Below are 24,986 nucleotides of genomic sequence, written 5' to 3'. Positions count from 1 at the left end.
TGTCTGTCACAGTGCACTTTCAATACCATGCAATAACGTAGCAAGCCAGGATGCTCTCTTCTGCATATCCATAGAAGGTCATGAGAATAAATGTGCACAGTCCAGCTCTCTTTAGCCTCCTCTGAAAGCAGAGGCATTGGTGAGCTTTCTTGATTGTGTAGATGTGTTCTGGGGCCATGAGAGGTTATATGAGACGAACACCCAGAGGAGTTTGAAAGTGCTCACAGTTTCCACTGCTGTGTCGCAGATGTAAAGAAGGGTGTGATTGGTGTGAGTTCTCCTTTGCCTTATTGACAATGAGGAAGAAGTTATTTGCCTGGCATCAGGATGTGAGCTCTCCCACATGTCTTATTGTTGCTGGTGATGAGCCCCATCACTGTCTATCAAGTTCTTTTATGACTCAGATGTTCGGCTGTGCAGTCATTTGAGCAGAGTGTAAGCAGTGGGCTCAAGTCACAGCCATGTTGAGGATGATTGGGAGGGAGGAGTAGATGTGCATCCTGACTATCTATTGGTTAGGAAATCCAACACCCAGTTGCACAGCAATGTATTTAAACCAAGGAGGAGCTTGTTCACCAAGGTCTCTACTGAATGCCGTACTGAAATACAGGAACTGCATTCTGACATAACAGACTTGGTTTTCAAGGCATCGGGGCAGTTGCATGACAGGTATACAGCATTTGTCATAGAACAGTTCTGTCAGTAAGCATATTATTGGTGACTGATCATGAGGAGAATATGTTTTAGTGACACTGGGTTAACGATTTAATTTTATGCCACACCATGGTCCTGAAAAGTTGTACGTTCCTTAGGGAACAACACCAACATGTCCCAACTTTTAGGTCTATGAACCTGACCACTTACTCTACCACTGGACTCATTGTAAGCCACTACTGGTACATCTAGCACCACCCCATTCATTTGGATGGGTCTCTGACATTCACTAAAAGGGTTCTAAAGACAAGTGGTTTGTTTTTAAAAATGTTATTATCAGTTTTTAATTCATCTACACAAAGTGCACGTGGTTTTAAGTTTAAAATTTTTTTTTCCCCCAAACTTAAGCAGCCAGATCAGCCAGATCAAACCTTTCAGATGCCAAAGATAAGTGCTATGATGGGTAATCAATCAATTGAAATGAGTACAAGGCACAGGTTGGGTTGAACTGGATCCAACTTATTGACTTACACTAGGAGAACTCAGAATAAATGTTGTTCACCTTCCCAAAGGCCATATATTGTCTATATGGCCATCAATTTTGATTTGAATTACCATCAAATCAAAACTTGGGTCAGTTAGAAGCATCCAAGGTTAGTAATTATGATTTTAAGATAAAAGAAAAAAATGACAGAAAATAAAAAGTGAGAATAAAGTCAGATATAATCTGGGTTTCAAATTGTTTTGAAATCAGCCATAAAAATTCAACCCAATCCAAAATAATAATCATATTAACCAAGCTACAAATGATCAAAACAATTAAGATCTTATGAGCAATATTACTGATGTCTCTGTTTTGTGGCGCTCTTATTATGGTGGATGTGCTCGTCTTAAACCCATGTTTCCACTCCCTGAATATTTTATCTACTATCCAGCTATAGCAAAAACAGATGAAAGAGCTACTGAGGTTGAACTTTATGTCAAGTTAACTTTGCATAAAGGTAAATCATACACATTAAACCTATTCACACTCAAATGCATATTTTATTAAAAAAGAGAACAACCTGGACGGTTCCAATAAGCTTAATGTAATGTTAGCAAGAAAGTCTGCTGTGGTACTAGCTGCCCTCCCCCCCCCCCACCCCCCCAATGACAACCGGGGTAGTTATTGAAGAGAGCTTGGTATATGGATTATCTAAGCTTTGAAAGCTTACAGATAGAAAAACTGTGGTTCTCAGGGCAGAAAGAGAATGGAGGTGACTGTGAAATGCGACAACTTATCACCACCCACCATTGGCACAAAATTTGTTCAAGAATAATGATGCAATGTCGCTGTCCAATCACAAACAAGAGAAAATCTGCAGATGCTGGAAATCTGAGAACACACACAGAATGCTGGAGGAACTCAGCAGGCCGGGCAGCATCTATGGAAAAGAGTTTAGTCGAAGTTTCAGGCCGAGACCCTCCATAAGGACTGAAGATAAAAAGATGACGAGTCAGAGTTACAAGGTAGGGGAGGGATCGGGGTTAGACCATGTTTTCTATAGCAACATGCTGATAAATTAAGTCTATAGGTACATTTCACAAATAATACCACCATTGTTTTTCCTTTGTTCTCTGACACACATCTTAAGTGAAAAGAACAGGAAAGTACAGAGAGGGGATTTTGCAGGAAGATTATTTTACTCCACTCTTCTATTCTGAAATACAGTCGGCTCTCCTTATCTGCGAATTCCACATGCGCGAATTCCACCAAACGCGAATCACGAAAACCTGGAAGTGCTCTTCCAGCACTTGTTGTTCGAGCATGTACAGACTTTTTTTTCTTATCATTATTCCCTAAACAATGCAGTATAACAACTATTTTACATAGCATTTACATTGTATTAGGTATTATAAGTTATCTAGAGATGATTTAAAGTATATGGGAGGATGTGCGTGGGTTATCGTGGATAGGGATAAAAAAAATCGAAAGTTCTCTTGCTCAGTAAGTCGGAACAGATACATCCGGTATTATTTAGCTTCAGTTAGTCAAACGTTTGTCTTAGTATAATAGTATATATTTTACCTTTCTATGCATATAAAACACTTAAGAACGTATGTTTTAGCGCTGGGCTCTGGAATTTCTTCCCGAGTTCGATCCAGTGACAGACCGCTATCGAGTACGCTCTCCACCGTGCCAGGTTGATGTGAGGATCAAAAATCCAAAACCTAATAATTAAACCACTGTGTTGCTTAGTAAGAATTGTAGCTTTCATTGGGGCACAGCCTTTTTCACTTTATCAATTAAAATTGTTCTGATCGTTGACCGACTGTAGCCTAACACTTTTCCAATGACCAACAGTGTTTCAGCTCTTTCTGATCGCTTTATTATTTCTACTTTATTTTCAATTGCAATCGTGATTATTTTCGTGAACAGAAACATTGCGAATTCAGATCTCTGCTGCTGGGTCCTAAGATCCACCGCATTGAGACAGGTTGAATAAGGGACTTGAGCATCCGCAAATTTTGGTATCCGCGAGGGGTCACAGAACCAATCCCTTGCGGATAAGGAGGGCCGACTGTACATGGTAAATGTAAATGCTATATCTAATCTATAATTAAAGGACATTTCATAATTACTGACCAATAAATTTAAAATTATTGTGGCACTCAACATAAAGAATAGTTGAAAGTTTCCAATGAATCCAAGTTATTTGTTATACAAAATCTGCTACTAAAACTACTGCAAATTGTCTGATGGTGACATCTTGTTCAAAGTGAGAGAGAACTCTGTCCTTCTCATTAATACAACAGAACATCATGTTGGAAGGTGTTGGTGAGATGAAAGACTGGCCAAGCTGACTTTTACATCTCATCCAATGCAACCTCTGCAGATGAAACTGTTGTCTTTCCACTTCTTCCTTTCCCACCATCCAGCGACCCAAATATCTCCAACCATGCAAGGTGATTTAGACTCTAAATTTTATGAGTATTACATTTGGTACATATGATGTACCACTTCCTTTTGGAGGAGCCAAGTGTAAATGAGAAGACTGCTTAGCAGTACACCTCCATTCAGTCCATTAGAATAACCTTGAGTTTCCAGTTGCCCTCCATTTTAATTTTCCATTCCAGTCCCACCATGACCTGTCTTTAGTCTCCTGTATTTCCACCTAAGCCTGGGGAACAGCACTTTTTTTCATCCAGGCACGATACAATACAATCCTTTGAAGAACATGTAATTCAACAAAAGCACTCAGGCCATGTAGCATCCATTGAGAAAAACATGTTAGATCAATAACCTTAATCAGAATTAGCTTCCCCTCCCCAACTGGATGTAGTAACTGAACAACTTTCATCTCCACCCAGTTATAGACATGCCCTTTGTTCTCTCAAACTGTATCCCTCTCTGCAACGGCAACCACTTTCTGCTCAGGATGATTCATCTGTAAATGTTAAGTCTGTTTTCTGTGCACAGATGTTGTTTGATCTGCAGATACATTGTATTTTCTCTTTTTTGTTATGATTTCTAGTATCTTGCATTAGTCTGCTTGCATCGACATTAATTTTGTCAGCAGCATTTTCTCGATTATACTAACGTTTATTAGCTTCTCATTTCATTAGATTTCTGGTTCCTTAACAATTATGTAAAGTTATGTGAACTCTGCATGAAGATAAAGCTGGAATATTTGTTTAATTGCTCTGCCATTTCCATCACCCCCACTGTAAATTCTCCCATTTCTGCTAATAGGAGATGTAAAAGTTCTACAAATATGGAACAATAAAAAGATTAGTGAAGTTTTTCAGTCCGTTTGATAACTGTTCTATTTTTGTTCTCAATTTATTTGTCTTTTTTTGCTGAAATTGGAACTCCTCCAAATCCCTAATGAGCTTCTCCATATACTAGATCACAACACCATCCTTAGTTCAATCCAGGAAACCTTCCGCTGTCTTATTTTTGCTAATCTGGTTTGACCCATCTATAGACCAAAATCATGCATAACTATAAGGTTAAACTTATACCTGATTACTGTTACACCCTTACTAGGTACATCTTTAATTTCATGCTTTAGACAGACTTTTACATTACCACAGCTGTTTGGAGACTCACTGACAAATTCCCACTAATTTCTTCCCTTGCTTCTAACTCCACCCAGACTAATTCCATACCTTCATTTTCTGAACCAATATTCTTCACCCTTCACTCAAATGCCACCTCACTTTTTTTTCATCCTTCCTAAATATCAAATAGCCATTGGGATTTAACTTCCAGACTTGTTCATTCAGCAGCCCACTTCTTACAAATGATTTGCACATTTAGATAGCCCTTCTGCATTTAGACTTATATCTTTTTATATCTTGTTTTTTTTCTTTCCTTGACTCCATTTGTTTACACATTCATTTGTTTCATATATACACATTCATACATAGCTAGGGTGCCCAAGACTTTGCACAGTACTGTAGCGATTTTTTGTACTGCACTGTACTGCTGCCGTAAAAAAAAATTATGACATATATGAGTTATGATAAACCTGCTTCTGAAGGGAACAGGGAGAGCAGAATCATGTTTGGGAAGAAGTGAAGAGAGAGGGGGAGGAGTGGCAAGGACCAGAAAGTGGCAATGATCAATAAACCAATTGTTTGGAATCAAATGACCTTGCCTGGTGTCTCAGGGCTGTGTCTGCCTGCACCCACACCACCCCCTCCTCTGCTACCTTCCCACAATCCTCCTGCAGTGCTCCACCCTCACCACTCCCAACATCCTTTGCCCTTACCAGATTTACAAACTCACTCTGAGTTTCAGTGCACTGAATTTCAGGAATAAGTAATACTCAACTGCAAAAAACTCTTACACTAAAACACAAGGTTAGTTTAGCCACTGTAATGATTTTAAATTTCAGGACTGTTGATTGCTTTTATTACTAATTCATTAATCCAAAAGCCAGTAGCATTTGGAAAGTGTGATCATTTTGGTCTGTCCTCAATCAGTAAGTTCAAAATTGCACTTAGTTCACAGATCTGGTTGATTTTGCACTCAGGTCACCTCGAAAAAGGTGTGAATGAAGATAAAAAGATTAACTTTATTTGTTACATATATATTAAACCATCTATACATACAGTGAAATGTATCATTTGCATCAAATCAAGTCAGTGAGGATTGTTTTGGGCCAAGGGTTGCCACACTCCTGTATGTGGCAAAAGTGTATTAGTTCTTAATAGTTATCAACAGAAGAATTCATTGTGGCTGTACTCTTTTGAATGACAGAAAATGAAAAAAAAACGTAGACACCTGGTGCAGGTATTCTTGTCTTCCTGTTTAAAGTCAAAATAAAAAAACAAAATTATCAAAAATCACTGCTTTTTGAATCAAATGGATAACACAAGCACACACACCTGATGCTATTTACAAACTGCGAAGTCTAATGGCTGTTCTGGCATCTTCAAGCCTGAAAGCTTGAAACCAATGAGCAAACAATTCTGAATTGTCTTAATGCTTACTTTTCGCTATCAATGACAAAAATCACTGATTTTTGAACACAAACTGTTGCAACTGATGCCATTTAAAAACTGTTCGCTCTAAGCACAGTGTAAAATTTGACGACCACATAAGTGCAAGCAGCTGACACGATTCAGAAACAGTCTTCTGTCCCAATTAAGCAACAAAGTGCCCTAAATAAACAACAGGAAACCTGGCTATCTTCTCAATTAATTTTTGTTCTTCAAGTGTTATCTCAAATAAGTGGCTGCCCCAATTAACCAAAAACTGAAATCCACTGTATTATTAAGGATAAGGAGGCCATTTAACCCATCTCAATTCCCAAGTATCTAATATTTTAACTATTCTAGAAAGTTATTTGCACTGCAAGATTTATTCAAAAAGCTTAATCTTCAGGTGAAATAATTTCTGTCATTAGTCCCAAAATAACTAAGTTCAATAAATGTGATTTTCAATCCCTCCATTCTTCAATTGTAATTTAAAATAAAATTCAAGGTTAACTTTTTAAGTAACAATTTTATATTACTTCAACAAGATCATCTCAGGTACTACCTTTTGACAATTAAGTTCAGTTATTTCTTTGAATCTGCATTGCCACCAATACTCAGGTCTTCCAAGCCTCACTGCACTCAGAAACAGTCCCACTTCAGGACTTCAAAAGCATTAAGTCTATAAGTACTTCTATATTTCTCTTAGTTTTATCCTAAAATTGCATATTGCCCATTTTCTACACACATTACACAATTGCCTACATTAAAAATCTTTAGATATACTTAGAAATCTTGACCATGTATCTAACTTCCAAGCTGTCTCCTTTACTTTGATCATTTCTTTGGGTTTTGAAAAATCTTATCAATTCAGAAACTCCGAAGTTATATTTAAAGAAAAATGTATACAGAGTATTGGTTCCAATTCCAAGCCCTGACACTCCCAAATAAAAGACTCCCTTTTTGCTCTAATGAATGCATTCCCCACTTTGAGACATGTTAAGCATTCTCATCATCTGGAAAGGGTAACATTGTTACTTTTATCATTCCATACTGTCATTACAATCACTCACCCTCAAATATAATCACCAATTTAATCTTTGGCAGTGAAAACCACAGCAAGAATAAATTAGAATTAAAATTGAAATTGGACTACATTACAAAGAGCAAAATGTAGCTCCATTGTAAATTCTACTTTGATTTAGAATTAAATGTGGTTAAACACAAGAACATCTGATCACTTTGAGGATAAAAGGAATAGAAGTTTAGCTGGAGGGAAGCCTACTTAAAAGATACAGAAGTTGAAAATTTGAATTCAAAACAGAAAATACAGGAAATATTGTGTTGGTCAAGGTTATTGATCCAAAATATTTTACTCTTTTAAAGCTACCTGACCTCCTGAATATTTCCAGCACTGTGTTTTTATTTCACATATTCAATATATGAATGAGCAGCCTTAGGCAGTTAAAATTAGAAATGAAAATCAGGAGGGAATCTGGCTGTACTGCTCTCGCATATGAAATAAGTACACAATTCAACAGTAAGCCAAACTGCACTCTACTGAACGCGGGAGTCAGAACATAGAGCCCAAGTTCCAAGTGCCTTATTTGGACAGCATGCACACATACAATTGAGTAAAGAGTAAAACTGAGAATGAACCTGAAAAAAACTACATACTTAGTGCAGCAAACTTATGACGATTAAATCACACATAAGAATTAGAAATATGAAGCTAGACCAGCGTGTAAAATACACAAGATCATACACATGATTAAGAAAAGCTTTAAAGACTGTGAGAAGATTAATATAATGTAAGCATTCTCTAAATTACAAAGGCTGGTCAATGTTATTGTCGCTGTTTTTCTTCCTGCGGGGAGGAGTATTCTAGCTACTGCTCTTCATGTGGGAAATCTGTTAAGATTTTTGCTTCCAGCTCTAACGTCTGAGGTCACAACCTTTATATCAATACAGAGTAATTCCCATCTCTCGAAGATGCTGCATTATTCAATCATTTACAAATACTGGCTCATAGCATGCACCGAAGTAGTTTAAAAAATAAACTTTCTAATTGGGAGAAGATCAAAGTCCAGCAAAAAATAATTTTCATTTTCCCCAACAAATTTCTGAAGCAACTACAGATTTAAAAACATTAAAACTGTGATTCAATTTCTCCTCAGTAATATAACTGACAGAAGCTAGGTATGATTGTAGCTTAAATGAAGTCAGACTCAGCTCTCTCTGAAGGCCCAATTCAATTGCTTTTGCTAATGTCATGACGCACACATAGATATTGGGTTCCAGTATCACATACAAAATAAACTACTACAGAACACAAATTGTGGGTAAAAATCCTCCAATGAAAAGAAATTAAGTCAGTTTAATCACAGGGCACTTGGATTGCTTTGGATTTCTACATCATTTGAGATCAGTTTTATTGAGGATATTTCTGCACTGAGGCTGTCATCTTTAGGAGTTCTGTATACGTCCAGCCAAACCCTTCTTGTCCAGTCCACTTCAAATCAGACAGCTCAAGGAAGAGAATATGCAAATGACCAAGTACATCGCTTCCAGATTTACATTTTGCACGTTAGCTCAGAGTAACAGCCGACTTTGTGGTTTGAAAACTGCTAGCTTTGACGTTACCTCTACAAGCTTTGGTCCACACCTTATTCACAACTCAGAGCACTAAAAGCTTAATTACCGATGTCTGAAATATAATGAAATGTATGAGATATAGGGATGACTTACAAGAACTTAAACATCTGTACAAGTTCATGAGATAGCACATTAGCCAGCTCTAATCAAAGTAGTAGTTGGACTTTAATCTTTAGGTACAGAATCCACCACTGCTCCCTACCCCCTGCACCCAACCTTCCCTATGGCTGTTCAGGTAACAACGCATCAGCCTTACAGAATTCTCAAATTTCTACCCCAAAATTTGAGATATGGAATAAAGTTTGCTCTCAGAAAGTTTATGTTAAAAGAGTACATAAACACAGAAAATATTTTCAACTCGTACTTCTTAACGCATGTGCAGATGACTTGGCTTTGCATTACAGAAAACTGCAATGTGCACTATTTTCTAAGAATGCATCATCCTGCATAATGCAATGCCTCTTCTATCAGATTTGCGCTTTTACTTTAGTGGACAAACAAACTTTCTGAACTATTGATATAAAAACAGAAAACATTGCAAACAGCACGTCAGGCACCAGCTGACCAGAAAAAATTCATGTTTCAAGTCAAAGACCATTCATCAGAACCAGGTATGAAAGAAGCAGTTAGGTTGCAGAGAAAGTAGAGGGGCCTTTGGCCTGAAATGTTCCAAAAACCTGCAACTATAATACACATATTTTACAATCAAAGTACTCATCAATTGACGACTCAATGTGGCAAGCAACCACAGTGGAAACTGCCTAAAAGTTGTGCTCTAAATGCATATCACACTTGAACCTAACTACTTGACACCTTATCGTTATAAACTTTGTGAGGGAAACCACATAATAACCTGGAGCAATTTACCACAGAACATTTCTCAGAGTTTACCAAAAAATGGCTTCAAATATTCCAAATTCACTTTTGAGAAAATGATCAGTGCATAAATTTTGAAGTATCTAAGCTATTGAAAACAAATGTAAAAAAAATCAAAGCAGGTAACACCGTTTTACATTAGTGTTACATGCATGTTAATTTATTTTTAATGATTATATAGTTTGAGCAAAATGCCTGTGATGAAGGAAGTATAATGTTGAAATCTGGAACACAAAGAATGGAGGGATACAAGTGATCGCAATTATGCAAGTTTGCATCTCCTTGTCAATAGAAACAAATGATCCCTGATGCACTCTGCATTACCTGAAAGCCTTAATATTAAAATTTCTATTGTTAGCTGAAAAGCTACACAATGGGACTATAAAACCGAACTGAGTATATTAAAATGCAGGTCAAACTTAATCTAAATGAATAATGGAAAAACTCATGTGGCTTAATGGCTTATTCTTGTACCAATATTCTGACCTGAGAAACTCAAAACATTCCATTCAAACTACATTACTGTCCAAACTATAGAATGACTACTCATATTCTTTAAACTGTTTTATCAAATATTTTCAACTGTAGTTTGCTATTGTAAAAATCAATTCCATCAAAAATTGGCTGTTATTCCCATACCCCAATATATTTTGCGAAAAGGAACCAGAACCCCATTGAGTTTGAGGGAAGTACTGGAAAGATCATCCATGGGCCAGATACCAAACCACAGGACCTTTTAAAATGCCAAGCAGCAGATTATCAGATTTTTATTGCATTTATCAGAATCTTTCAATATATAACAAAACCAGAAGATGCTGGAAACACTCAGCAGACTGGACAGCATCTACCAAAAGAAAACCAAATTCTCTTGAAATAACGTTTTAAAGCAGAAACTATTCTCTCTATTGTACAATCATAAAATTATTAAGAAAAATAACAAGATCTTTCATAAGTTACAAAGTGAAAAATTCCTCCTCTACTGATAACAGAATTGCAAATGCATACAACTATACACTTCAGGAAGTAAACAATTTCCCAATGAAAGATGACAGTGACACATTTTAGAGATTAACGATGGACTCAGGGAGGACTAGAATGATTAAACATGTGCAGTGAAGATATGGATGTTGCTATTGCCAAAGTAAGCTAAGATTTTTCTATTGGTGTGGTTATTGGCAGAACCCCAATAGTCAAACCCATGAAATAAAAGGTTCTTGCAATAAAAGGCTTGACAGCTCCAGCACGAGAGCAAAACAAAAGGTCACATTTTTAAACTGAAATTTATAAATTAGCGGTACACGCTGCTTTTGAAAATGTTATGGGTAGAAAGAAAAGGTACTAACAATTACACACACAAAAGGCTGGTGGAACACAGCAGGCCAGGCAGCATCTATAGGGAGAAGCGCTGTCGATGTTTCGGGCCGAGACCCTTCATCAGGACTAACCGAAAGGAAAGATAGTAAGAGATTTGAAAGTAGTGGGGGGAGGGGGAAATGCGAAATGATAGGAGAAGACTGCAGGGAGTGGGATGAAACCAAGAGCTGGCTGTAATAGCGGGTCTGGGTCAAAATATGATCAAAAAGTTGAAGGGCTGAAGGAATTATAGATGGGGAGCAGCGAGAGAGGGTTTCAATGAACTCCCGTCGAAGAGAAGATTTAAACTTCTTCAGCGTAGGCATCACTGGCAGAGGCTTCGCAGTAGTGAATTTAAAGAGCAAACACGAGGAAATCTGCAGATGCTGGAAATTCAGTTCTCCTTATAGATGCTGCCTGGCCTGCTGTATTCCACTAGCATTTTGTGTGTGTTGTTCGAATTCCCAGCATCTGCAGATTTCCTCGTGTTTGTACTAACAATTATATCACATCATTCATGATCTCAGGATATCCTAAGTCGTTTTAGTCAATGAAGTACTTTATAATGGAGTCAATAAAGGTTGTATTACTTAAACCTTTAGATCTGCTCCACATCACCTCTATATTTGGCTGATATTTATTTGTTGGGATCAAATGTGTAAGAGATGCTAGGATGAAGGAAAGCAATTTTTAGTAAAACAATCAAGAGGAAATCTGCAGATGCTGGAAATTCAAACAACACACACAAAATGCTGGTGGAACACAGCAAGCCAGGCAGCATCTATAAGGAGAAGCACTGTCGATGTCAGTCAGTCCTGCTGAAGGGTCTCGGCCCGAAACGTCGACAGTGCTTCTCCTTATAGATGCTGCTTGGTCTGCTGTGTTCCACCAGCATTTTGTGTGTGTTGTTTTAGTAAAACAATTAAGTGTTTCAAACTTGCTAGTATTTCTAAGTGAAGCAGTAAATTGACTCACCCGCTCCTGACCAGCTGTGTCCCAGATCAGAAATTTGTGTAACTCACTTTGATACTGCACAGTTTTTGTCATAAAAGAAGCCCTAAATATGGATCAGAAATCAAATTATCCAGGAATAGGAAAATACATAATAGCTAAATGCACATCTTAACAATATGTTTGTATTGCTCACCCTATTGTCGGATTGATGTTCGGGTCAAAACTATCTTCCACAAACCTCCAAACAATGCTGGATTTGCCAACACCCGTGTCCTAGATATATAAAACAAAAGATTAATTTACATTTTTTCAACTCTCTTCATTAAGAAGATGAACAGGGAAGAGGCACAAAAGACAACTACATTCTGTAGCAATTTAATTGCACCCAAAGGATTGACCAAAGGGCAAATATGGCAAATTAGAATAAAAAAAAACATTGTCCAGTTGTGCAAGCATTTGTTGGTTTTTGAGGTAGGAGTGGACCTCAGTGTGAGTTGCTTACTAGTGACAGTAGAACCTACTGTGACCTAGAACCTAGGAGACCACAAGAGACAGGAGCAGAATTAGCCCACTGAGTCAGGCTGATTTCTACCAACTCTTTTTCTTGTAACCCATAATGCCTTTACCAAACAAGAACCCACCAATCTTTACCTTGGATACATAGAATGATTTCATCTCTACTGACAGATGGAAGCATTCTCTTCAGGTCCATTCTATCCAGTCCTTTCACTAATCCGTGGATTTCAGGAAAATCCTCTCATCCTCTGAGCTCCATAGTGTACAGGCCAAGGGTCTTTCAAGCCATCGTGGGATCCTATTTTTTCAGGCATGCCTCCTATCACTTGAGTTTTCAGGTTTCTTCAGAAAGTGTGAATTAACATGACTATTCCAGGTTACTGTGTTCCCCAATGGGGTGAAGAGTTGTTCTATGTTCTGACATGACCACGTAGAGAGTCGACTGTGATTTTACAGCCCTTTGGCAGGTGTGCTTTTGGTGGGAGCACTTACTGTGTACTAAAGTTTTGGGTTAGGGTTGGGCTGTCAGTTTGCAGGCAGTGGGGTAATTGTCACTCTTGTGTTTGTTGTTCTCTTTACTGGAGATTCAATCCCACCAGAAACTGTAACTGTGATCTGGCCCAGGCCTTCATTACCTTCAGCCAGAGGCATTCATATTTGTTGCAGCCCATGGTTCATTAACATAGATGTTCTGTTGACCAATTAAGCGTCTGAATAAACCAATGATTTCTGCCTTCACAAAATCCATATCCTTCCCAGTGCTCTGACCCCTCAGACCCTTCGTAACTAGTCTGGCCTTGAGCAGCAGAATCATTACCAACCTGATGGTCTCAGCTGAACAAATCCGGAGCCAAGACCCATCCCAACTTTGGACCACATACAAATTAGCAGGGAGGTGGTACTGGAGGTCTTAAAGCACATTAAACCAGATAGATGACCCAATGCATGCTCAGGCTTTGTGTGAAATTGTGGAGGTCCTTGCAGATTTTTTAACTTCATCTCTGCCCACAGTTGTGGTTCCAGTGAACTAGAGTGGCCATAGCACTACCATTCTTTAAAACTGTAGCAAACATACCACGTCAGGAAGGTACAGGCCAATGAGTCTGACAATTGTGGTGAATAAAGTTACGTAGGGGCTTCTGATTGGATTCATAATTGGCTCAGCAGGAGGAAGCAGAGGGTGATGGTTGAGGGTTGTTTCTCAGACTAGTTTTCAGTGTTTGTGGTGTGTTACATGGGTCAGTGCTGGGACTGTAATTTGTAACTTATATCAATAATTGAAATGTGAATGAACAAGGCAAACAGATGATACAACAGTAGGTCATATTATAGGTAGTGTATAATAGATATCGACAGAAGGATTTTGATTAGTAAGGTATGTGGGCTCTGGATTCGCAATTGAATTTCAATCCAGTTAAATGTGCAATATTGCATTGTGGGTGACAAACCAGGACAGGAATTATTCAGTAAATGGAAGGATCCTAGAAAGTGTTGTAGAACAGAGGGACAGAGAAGTTCAAGTGCAAAGATCCCTCAATTTGGTGTCACAGGTACATATGGTGGTAAAGAAGGCACTTAACACTGTCCCTCATCAGTCAGGACACTGAGCAAAGGAGTTGTGAAGTTACATTGCACATGTATTCTCAGTGGCCATTTTATTGGGTACCTGCTGGACTTTTGACTGTATGTTTGTGGTCTCCAACAACGACTGGAGTTACTGGGACAAATTCGGAAGGCAAAGGATGGATACATCCCAAAGATGAGGAAGTATCGTAAGGGAAGAATAATGCAACCATTGTCTTTGACAAGGGAAGTCAAAGAATTCAAAAAAGCAAGGGGGGGGCATGTAAAATAGCAAAAATTAGTGGGAAAATCTTAAAAACCAACAGAAGTCAACTAAAAAACTATAAGGAGAGAAGAGATGAAATATGAAGTTATGCTAGCCAATAATATCAAAGAAGATACTAACAAGAGTTTTCAGATAAATAGAGTAAAAGTGAGTTGAGAGTGGATATTGGATTGCTAGAAAATGATGCTGGAGAGGTAGCAAAGGGGAACGAAGAAATGCCGGACAAACTTAGTTAGTATTTTGCATCAATCTTCACTACGGAAGACACTAATCGTTTGCCAAAAGTTCGATAGTGTCAAGGGGCAGAAGTGAGTGTCTTTGCTATTACTAAGGAGAAGATGCTTGAGAAGTTGAAAGATCTGAAGGTAGACAAGTTATATGCGCCAAATGGACCAAACCCCACGGTTCTGAAAAAGTCAGCTGAAGAGATTGTGGAGGCATTAGTAATCATCTCACATGAATCACTAGATTCTGGAATGGCTCCAGAGGACTAGAAAATTGCAAACTTCACTCCACTCTTTAAGAAGGGAGAGAGGCAGAAGGAAGGAAATTATAGGCCAGTTAGCCTGACCTCAGTAGTTGGGAAGATGTTGGAGTCCACTACTAAGGATGAGGTTTTGGGTTACCTGGAGGCACATAACAAATAGGCCAAGTCAGCATGGTTTCCTTAAGGATGCCTGACAAATCTGTTGGAATTCATTGAAGAAATAACAAGCAGGACAGACAAAGGATGTCATCTCTTGGATTTTCAGGCTTTTGACAAGGAGCTACACGAGGCTGCTTAACAAGATAAAAGCCCATGGCATTACAGGAAAGATAACAGCGTGGATAGAAGATTGGCTGACTGGCAGGAGGCAACGTGTAGAAACAAAGCGGGCCCCCCCCTCTGGTTGGCCGCCCGTAACCAGCAGCGCTCCACAGGGGTTGGCACCAGGTCCACCTCCTCCCATGCTCCATGTCAATGACTTGGATGACAGAATTGATGGCCACGTGACCAAGCCCACAGACAACAAGAAGATAGGTGGGGGGCTGGCAGCACTGAGGAAGCAGGGAGTTCACAGAATGTCCCAAAGTCTAGAAGAATGGGCAAAGTGGCAGATGGAATATAGTGTAGGGAAGTACTTGGCCACACACACACACCAGAGGAAGTAACAAAGGCACAACCTTTTTGCTACTTTTAATATTGGTTTTATGGCTGTCATGCACCTGAGTTGCGCTTTTGTACTGCTGGACATTGCTTATACTGGCTGGTTACTTGATTTTACTCATTGTTTACAGTATTTATTTGTTGTTTTATAGCATTGAGTACGAGAGTTGCAAACTCATTTTCGCTGTATTGGTGCGTGACAAATTGTACTATGCAATGACAATAAAGATATTTCATTTCTTTTCATTTCATCTATCCTCAAGGCTGTTTGGAATAGAGTCAAACATACAGTAGGTAGAGCCATAGGACAGAACACTTCCTTACCCGAAGAACCTTCATTAGATTGCAGAAAATTTGATAATATATTGTTTTATTGTGAAGTCTAAAACAAAATTATTTGCTTCCATGCTGAGGACTTGAGATGATACTCAGAAATGCTATGTGGCTGAATGACTAACAAGTTATAAAAGTAGGAACACTGCTGTTGAGACTGTGTCACTAGACATTAGCAGCTAGACTAATGTAAATACACTAGCATCAAGGATCAATTAAATCTGTTCAGAACTACTGGCTTATATGTAAAATAAAGAAGATATAGAACCTCATTCATACCTGCCAGACTAGAATGAATGTTAAATCTAGTGTGTGATTGGAATACAGATTTAACTGCACATCCAGTAAACTCTAATATCCTGATGTGAACAGTAAATTTAAAATTTCAGCTAACCCTTTCACCTTGTTAGTACCCACTGCAAGGATCAACAACTATGGTTGAATATTTCCTTACCTAGCCTTCCAACTCCAAATTCCTCATACACATTCAAATTGCCTTTCTTCACTCCACAAACTTTTATAGCCATAAACTGAATGTTGGCAAAAATTTGGAAAAACAATTATGTTTTATGTCCTTTCTAGCAATGCCTGCAGCAGTGCCCAGGAGATTAATCCATTGGCAGTCATAGTCAGTGGCCACACAAACAAATTTTAAACAGCTAACTATTGATCTTCATTTCACTTCCGAGCAATGGTAAGTACATTTTGTTATCCTAGTTTAGATCAGGAGCAAAGCAGAGTCTGGGTCAGGTTATTCACGTACACAATTTTGTGTGTTCAGGACCACTTGCAATGGCATCACACATGAATTCACCAGGAAACTGAACAAATCATGTTGCAATGCAATGAGTATCCAGTTAGCATCAAAATAAGTGTTATTAAATATTAGTTGAATGAAAATATAGTCCTTGCAGCATACCCACACAGCTGACGTCCTGGATTAATAATATTTCAGATTTTCACAACTTACATCTTTGAAGCAAACACTTCATACATAAACTCCTGGGTAATGTATTAATCTACAAGCTATATAGTATGCAGCATGCATCTATCGGCCCAGTAACCCCTATTTGACTGGCTTACCTATAAAACTTGTTTCAATAGTAGATGAAAATTTTTACACATGGATTAAGAGATACAATATGACTCTCAATCTTGAATAAGTTATAAATTGATGTCAATATCTGCTAAGAACTGTAACAATGCTACATAATACAAACTACCATCTTTGAACAGAAATGCCAAAATCTTACATATACATGTGCAGAATGCAATCTGATTAACCAGATCAATTTTCCTCTGCAGTTTAGTGATTTGGCATACTTACTCTGATTAAATATTCCAGGTCTGAACTTTAAAAGAACTGAAACAAATCTGAACAATTAGATATTGCTCACTTTTTAATAAAAATTCTAGTGTGAAAAGGAAATGCCAATTGCAGCAACTACAACAGGAATCACAATTAAAATTTAATATTTCTGATTTGCAAATTGAACTCAACTGGTTGGAACACAGATTATTAGCCAGCAGTTCTGGAAGGATTAGTCATCTAGTTTCAGTAGACATGTCAAGGTATCCTGGATTTGTATTTGTGTATCCTAACATGGATATGCAAGTAAAGGATGGGTGCAATTGACTTTCCATTCAGTGCAGTAAAGCTGAGGGGTCCAGATACATTTTCTATATGACCCTATGACTTTATACCAGGCATTTAGCAATACCCAATCGTGGTATTTGATCACTGACTTGCATTCCAAATCAGAATCATTGACTTACCTAGTGAAATTGGTTGTTTTGCAACAGCAGTATGGTTCAATAAGTTACAATAGCAAATATATATCTTAAAAAGTAGTGCAAAATAAATCGATTGGTTTTTGTTTTAAACTATGATTATAGTGTATTTTTCAACTATTTAAATAACAGATTACTAGGCATTTAGAGATGCTAGAAGAGTAGACAGCATGAACCTTCAGAGCAATCTGTGGGTGCTTTAAGCTTCTACTGCTTTTGCACAATGACAGATTTTGGATCACTCTGCCTAATGGAATAGCTACAAGACATTAGGAGCCAGATGACTTTAGCACTGTGCAGTATAATCTGTTCCTCAGACTGGAAACATCCAAGTCAGTCTAAGTTGGCAACAACATCTCTAGCTCCATCCCACTGTGCATTGGTGTCACCCAGGGTGCTTAGCCCACAGCAGTTCACACTCCTGCCACATCAAGCTCAAACCACTTCAAGTTCGCTGATGAAACAACAGTAGCTAGCAATGGTGAGTCTCAGAGGAGATAGAGAGGCTTGTCAAATTGTGTGAGAACAACTTGAGTATCAAAGTCAACAAGAGACAAGAGATGATTGTGGACTTCAGGATGGTGCAGATCAACCACTTTCCAAAACACTCCAATGGCTCTGTCATTGAGTGAAGAGCACAAAGTTCTTTAGTGTGCACATAATAGACGATCTGACCTGGAGCCACAATACATCAGTAGTCAAGAGGGCATATCAGCATCTACACTTTGGGGAGGCCATAGCATGCAAGCTCTCTGTCCCCATTCTAACAACTTTCTACACAATATCATCAAGTGTCCTGTCTAAGCAGTAATTAAGAACCAAAGCAATGACAGTTCAAGTGGAAAATAAAAATTAGAAAGAGACAAAAGAAACATGTATTATTGTTTCCTCATTACAAAACTACATTAAAAGCAATTAATTTTGCATTTCAAATTTTAGTTTATTGTCATGGGCATATTTATAGAGTATAAAAGGCATGAAAATTACTTTTTTGCAGCAGCAGCACAGTACATTACAAACATAAATCACACAAATTTACATTAAGATAAAATACACATAATTCACATGATACTATAAAATAATGACACCAATACAAGATAGAACACACACAGAAAATACTGGAGAAACTCAGCATGTCAGACAGCATATATGGAAATGAATAAACAGTCGAGATTACAGGCTGAGACCCTTCATCAGGACTGGAAGGGAGAGAAAGACAAACTAGAAGTTGATAGGGAAGCCAGGTGGGTGGAGTGTGGGGTATGTAAGAAGCTGGGAGGTGATAAGTGAAAATGGCAAAGGGTTGGAGAAGAGGAAATATGACAGGAGAGGAGAAAGGGGAGGGACAGCAGGGAGAGGTGATAAGCAAGTAAGAGGCCAGCATGGGGAAATGAAGAGGGGAAAATTTACCACAAGTTGGAAAGATTGATGTTCATGCCATCAGGTTGGAAACTATTTAGACGGAATATGAGGCATTGCTCCTCCAACCTGAGAGTGACCTCATCATAGCAGAAGAGGAAGCCATGGACCAACGTGTCAGAACCGGGAATGGTTGACTACCAGGAAATTCTATTTTTTGCAGATAAGTGCTTGACAAATCAACGTAGGGTCAATGTAGCAGTGGCGACATTGGGAACGCCAGATACTGTAGATGATCCCAACAGATCTGCAGGTGAAGTACTGCCTTACCTGGAAGGACTGCCTGGGGTTCTGAATTAGAGGCGAGAGAGAAGGTGAATGGGCACTTGCAGGGGTAAATGCCAGGAGGGAGATTTGTGGGGAGGGACAAATGGACGAGGGAATCATGAAGGGAGCAATCCTTGTGGAAAGTGAAGAGTGGGGAAGAGGTAAAGTTGTGTTTGATGGTAGGCTCCCATTGAAAATGGCAGAAGTCGCAGAGAATGATGTGTTGGATGCAGAGGCTCATGGGGGGGGGGGGGGAACCAGAGGAATCCAATCCCTTTTAAGGATGTGGGGGGGGGAATGGGGAAGAGGGGATAAGAGCAGATGTCCAAGAAATGGTGGAAGTGCCAGTGAGGGCAGCATTAATGGTGGTGAAAAGGAAGGCCTGTTCATTGAAGGAGAAGAACATCTCTGATGTCCTGGAAAGATAAGCCTCCTCCTGGGAACAGATGCAACAGGGAAGAAGGAATTGAGAAGGGAGAATAGTATCTTTATAGGAGACAGGGTGGGAAGAGGTAGTCAAGATAGGTGTGGGAATCAGTGGGTTTATGAAAGATACCGGCAGACAGTTTGTCTCCAGTAATGGAGACAGAAAGGTCAAGAAAGGGAAGAGAGATGTCAGGTGAGGGAAATATAGTCCAAAAGTCAACGTGTTTCCAAGTCGGTTCAAAAATCTAATGGCAGTGGGGAAGATGATGTTTTTGAACCTGGAGGTTTGGACCTTTAAGCTCCTGTCTGAAGGCAGAAATAAGAAGAGAACATGGCCCAGATGGTGGGGGTCATTAATGATACTGCCTCACGTAGATACCCTCAATGGGGGGGGGGAAGGGGGCTGTTGGAGAGATGTACCCATGATGGGACTGGTCAAGTCCACCACTGTGTTGCCTCATGTTCCTGTACAATGGAGTCTCTGAAGCAAGCTGTAACTCAACCTGTACATCTATAGAAAGTTGTCGAGCACCTCAGCTCCATCTGCAAAACATGCTAAATCTCCTTAAACTTCTAAGAGAAGAGATGTGTCTTATTCATGGTTGCATCTAAATGCTGATCCCAAGATAGAACCACCGAGATGTTCACCTTTTCCACTGCAGATCTGTCAGTGAGGACTGGTGCTAGTTCACCCAACTTCCCCTTCCTCAAGTCCACAGTTCTTCGGTTTTGCTGACATTGAGAGCGAGATCATTGTTACAACATCACTACCAGCTGAACTTTCTCACTCCTGTTTGGACAGCTTGTTGCCATCTATGATTCTGCCAACAGTGGTGGCATCAGCAAATTTGTAGATGGCATTTGTACTACAGTTATTCCAAAATCAGTGAATTCTCTTTTGCACAGCGCATTTAGTTTTCTGAAGTTATTAAATTATCAACAGTACCTCCACTGATCACTTGATCACAGTTTGGATTTGTCCTTCATAAGGTTATCATTTCTATCACAAGGTCATTAAGGTATTACAGTATGAAATCTTCATAATGATAATGTAGTGTACATCTGATTATTGATTTTTCTTTAATCATGCGCAGAAGAAAATTAAAACTTATACCACGAAATGTAGCTTTGGACATCCAGATTCAAGTTAATCATGTAAACAGCTAGATTAATCCACATTTTGCTCATTTTAATTTTAGCAATTTTTCTACATCACTCACCCAGACAATATTGCAAGAAAAGGACTTCTTGGGGGAAAAACAAAAACACACAGCTAAACAGATCAACTTGCTTTTTAAAATATTAACAGTAGAATATTTCTTCTCACTTCATAGAATTCTGGTTAATATTTTATAAAATCAAACATTAAGAAAGTGTATGTAATCAGATGAAAACAGGAAGGAGCATTGGGAACATTAAAACAACACACAGATCCTGGAAAATGATGGAAATATTCAGCAGGTCAGGTTGCATCGTGAATATTGGCCCTCTCCTTGTAGAATTACAATACCTCAACGCATAGACTGGCTCCTATTTCTTCAAAGGCACAGGGTTGCCTAATTTGGAATGCTTGAATAGGCAGAGTCTGTTGGGGGTGGGGGGTGGGAGAGAAGAGAAGGGGTGTTGCAAAGCTAAAGGCCAGCAGTATAAGACAATGAGAGAAATTCAAAAGAAAAATTCTAAACATGCAAGAGAGCATGAAACACATTAATTAACACAATGGATGAGACAAAGTCTGGTGGACACAGTAGCAAATAAATGAAAGAAGGCGATAAAGGAATATGATGGGTTAATTAGGCAATTTGAGGGGCCACTCTATTTACCCATCTGGCAAAACTTATCCCTATGGCCATCCTGCCTTCACACTAAATTGTAATTGAAACACTAAATTGTAATTGATGGGAGAAGAAGTAATAGTTGAGGAGATTCTAAAGCTGGGGGAGCAGACATTTCACTGGTCTGAAATCATGATCCCAGAATGTAATTTCACATCCCATTTGTAACGGTCAAGGATACAGAAAATTTTGTAAGCCCAAGTGATTTACATCAGTACCAATAAGGGCAGAAAAATGGATAAAATCCTATAGGCAGATTACTGAGGAATCAGGAAAGCCATTATGAAAGGGCTTCCAAAGTAGCAATCTTCTGATTAATCACAGTGCTGCATCCCATTGGGACTGGTTCAGGGGAATGAGGAAAGCAATTCATAGGAAGCAAGTCCAGCATTCTTGAATGTATGTTTGCCAATGTGGAGAGTTTAAAATAATTTAGCACACGTGCATGGAAAACTGGGCAAAGAGTAATTCAGATCTAAAAATGGAAGGCAAAAAATTGAGAGCATTTGGAAGGCAGTTCAAAGACTGGAAAGCATACAAAAAACAAAACTTGTTCAAATGTTATTTAAATACCAAGTAGTATTGAAGGTAAATTAATTGATGCACTGATATACACCAAGTACAATATTATAGCTGTTACAAAAAATCTGACTTAAGAGGAATATATATGGCAGCTTAACATTCCAAGGTAAAAAGTTTTCAGTTGACAGAGGGTCAAAAATAAAAAACGGGAATAGCACCCTTACTCCTAGAAAAATCATAACCATTAGAGGGAGCAAGTTGTTAGAAAGATCATCAAATCATGTTATATGAATGGTACTAAGGAACAAACCAGAAGGGGCTATCTCACAGCTGGAATAGTAGTCTAGAAGGGTGTACACACTTTGGTTAGTTGGACAGGGGTGCAGCAAATGGAATTTATTCCACAGCAGCATTGATAAGGCAGAGAAAAAGGCATTTAAAATTGTTACATACCCCATGGGTATCTTGTGACTGTCTTATGACCATGATGTAATTTCCCCGCCAGTGAGAGGTCACGTGATGGCCTGTTTCAATAGGTATAAAACAGGAAAGCCTTGCCATGACGCAGGTCAGTTTGCTGTTTAATTTGTCAGTTACTCTGTTATCCTGCGTATTCGTTTCATGATGCACATTTCTTTTAAAGTGGAATTTTACTTTCTGTCTTAAGTCTCAAAGGTTATTGCCAGCAGTCTCGCAAAACGCTGCCAGTTTTAGTCCAGTTGAAGAGTGAAGACTTATCTAAGTACGGGACCCGAAGGATCGAGTAAAGCTAGTGTCGTCGGTGGTAATACAGGGTCGACCTTATTGAATCCTCTTTCAAGGAAGTAGTAACCCGCATCCAAGATAGCCCCTACATTGTGAAAGCAGAAAGGGCTGGACGCAGCGTTATTCGCCAAGGACAGTTCCTTTAAGCCGTTTTTATTTCCTTCATCGTAAATCCTTCGGGTAAGGCATATTTTGGCTGGGATCAGCAGTAATGTCACGTTGTCAAGGAATTTGTTACTTCAGGAAAGTCTCTCCTTATTGACTGTGTAAATCATTTGGACTTTTGCCATTATCGCTTTAAGAACTGTGTCTGCATTTATCACTTAAAGAACTGTTCCAGTTGCAGTTAACTTCCAGTTAAGTTAATCATTTGTTTATTTTTCATTGGTTGTTGAGCTGAGTTTAAATAAATGTTTAATTTGTTTATGAAAAACCTGTCTCAATTATATATTCACTGTTGCCATATCATAACAATATGCTTTATTTTACTAACTGATACACTGAGCACAACAGTAGGGAGCTGGAATTAAATACAATAGTGTGAAGTTACAGCTTTAGTACTGTGTACTGCTCCTATTGCCAATTATAGGAAAGATGGGACTGTGCTAGAGTGTGCTCAGAAGTTATTTCCAAAAATACTGCCAGAGCTGGAAAATTTCTAGATACAAATTTTTGGCTTTGTTAAAAGATTGGATAGGCAGTATGAAAGGAAACTCAATGGATGTGAACAAGAATGGTTGGAAAGATTAAACAAAAGTAATTATTTCTTTTAACATAGGAATTCAGAAGCCAAGCAGCATTGATTTAGCATAATTGATGGAAAAATTAAAGGGATGATGAGAACTTATTTTAATCCAGAAAGTGATAGAGGTCTTGAATATCCAGCCTGAACAGATACTATAGGCAGAAATGTTCACCACATTTGAAAAGTGCTTGGATGTTTGCCTGATAGGTCATGACTTGCAACACAATCAACAACACTGGGAAGGTAGAATTAGATTAAACACCATGATGGCATGAAGGGCCTCCTACTCTGATAAATTTTCTACCATTCCATTTAAAGAATGTAGAGGTAGATGAACAATCAAATATCTTTAATAGCATTTGTCTGGTCAGCATAACAGACACAAGGGAACAGTGCAGGGATCATTGATTACCTACTCAAGAATGTCAGCAAAAAAGGGACATCACAGGGAAGGCAGAAATGGAAAGATTTATAACACTTTTTTTTACAGCAATGAGTCATTTCAGTAGCAAAGTAGGAAGCCAACCACAAACTGGTCAACACGCTGAATAGTTCTATTCCATTCATTTAAAGGACTGAATATAAATGTCCCAGTTGCCAAGGTGGATTTGAATTTGTATCCCTAGATCATTAATCAAATCTTTTGGATTACTAATCCAATAGCATATTAACCACCATTCACTATTCGATGAGATCTTTCACACTGTTTTTTTGTTTACTTTATGCATATGAATGTCATTGGCATGGCATTCGATTTACTGTCATTCACTAATTGTCCTTTGAAAAGAGGAAGCCAAATTGAATAGTAAGCCATTGGGAACAGGATCAAGTACTTGTACCATCCTGAGCTGAAGTAAACATGTTTACTTGTTTGCATGTGGAGTCACCTCTAAAATTAGGAAGACTTTCCTCCAGGCATTATTCAAGAGAAGACACTCGTTACTACAACACTCAAGTTGATAAACCCTTATCTTTGCAATGCCACCACCTGCAAAGATCTGAGACCCCAAAAAATTGGCAGGAAGCAATTTTTATTCCAATTATTGCTATTCATTTATACCTCTCTTCAAAATACTGGATCTGCAATGATAACGTCTTAAATACACAATTATTTTCTGAGTTAGACAAGCATATAACATGTTAAAGTATTTTTGCATTTCTTATGCAGTCTTGCAATATTGCAAAATAATGCAATAAACTGCACTTTTTACTTCACTGTAATCAGAAAAATGGCAATATTCTTGAGTGATTCTTAAATAAATACTTGGACTTTATAAAGCCTTGAGAGTGTTTTTAAGTCTAAAATTGTTATTCAAGTACCTCCACCGGTTTACCACTATCTTTGCAACCTTTGCACCAATCTTCATATTAGCTACTTCCCTCCTATTCTAGCTTCTTGCACGAGTTACCTCA

At 38.5% G+C, this 24,986-nt stretch overlaps 1 protein-coding gene across 1 annotated transcript in view; it reads right to left on the bottom strand.

The window, feature by feature from the left end:
• Positions 1-24,986, bottom strand: part of rab22a (RAB22A, member RAS oncogene family) — a 63,596-nt gene that overhangs the window by 30,786 nt on the left and 7,824 nt on the right. The window contains exons 2-3 of the mRNA XM_059980374.1: positions 12,152-12,231; positions 11,980-12,061 (exon numbers count right to left, since the gene is read on the bottom strand). Coding sequence (XP_059836357.1) covers positions 11,980-12,061; positions 12,152-12,231 — 162 coding nt within the window. The remainder of the gene's footprint in view (positions 1-11,979; positions 12,062-12,151; positions 12,232-24,986) is intronic.

This window comes from Hypanus sabinus, chromosome 9, assembly GCF_030144855.1.
Source record: "Hypanus sabinus isolate sHypSab1 chromosome 9, sHypSab1.hap1, whole genome shotgun sequence".
Lineage (NCBI taxonomy): Eukaryota > Metazoa > Chordata > Chondrichthyes > Myliobatiformes > Dasyatidae > Hypanus > Hypanus sabinus.
Note: the sequence above shows the minus strand (reverse complement) of the source record. Positions and strands in the feature narration are given on the sequence as shown.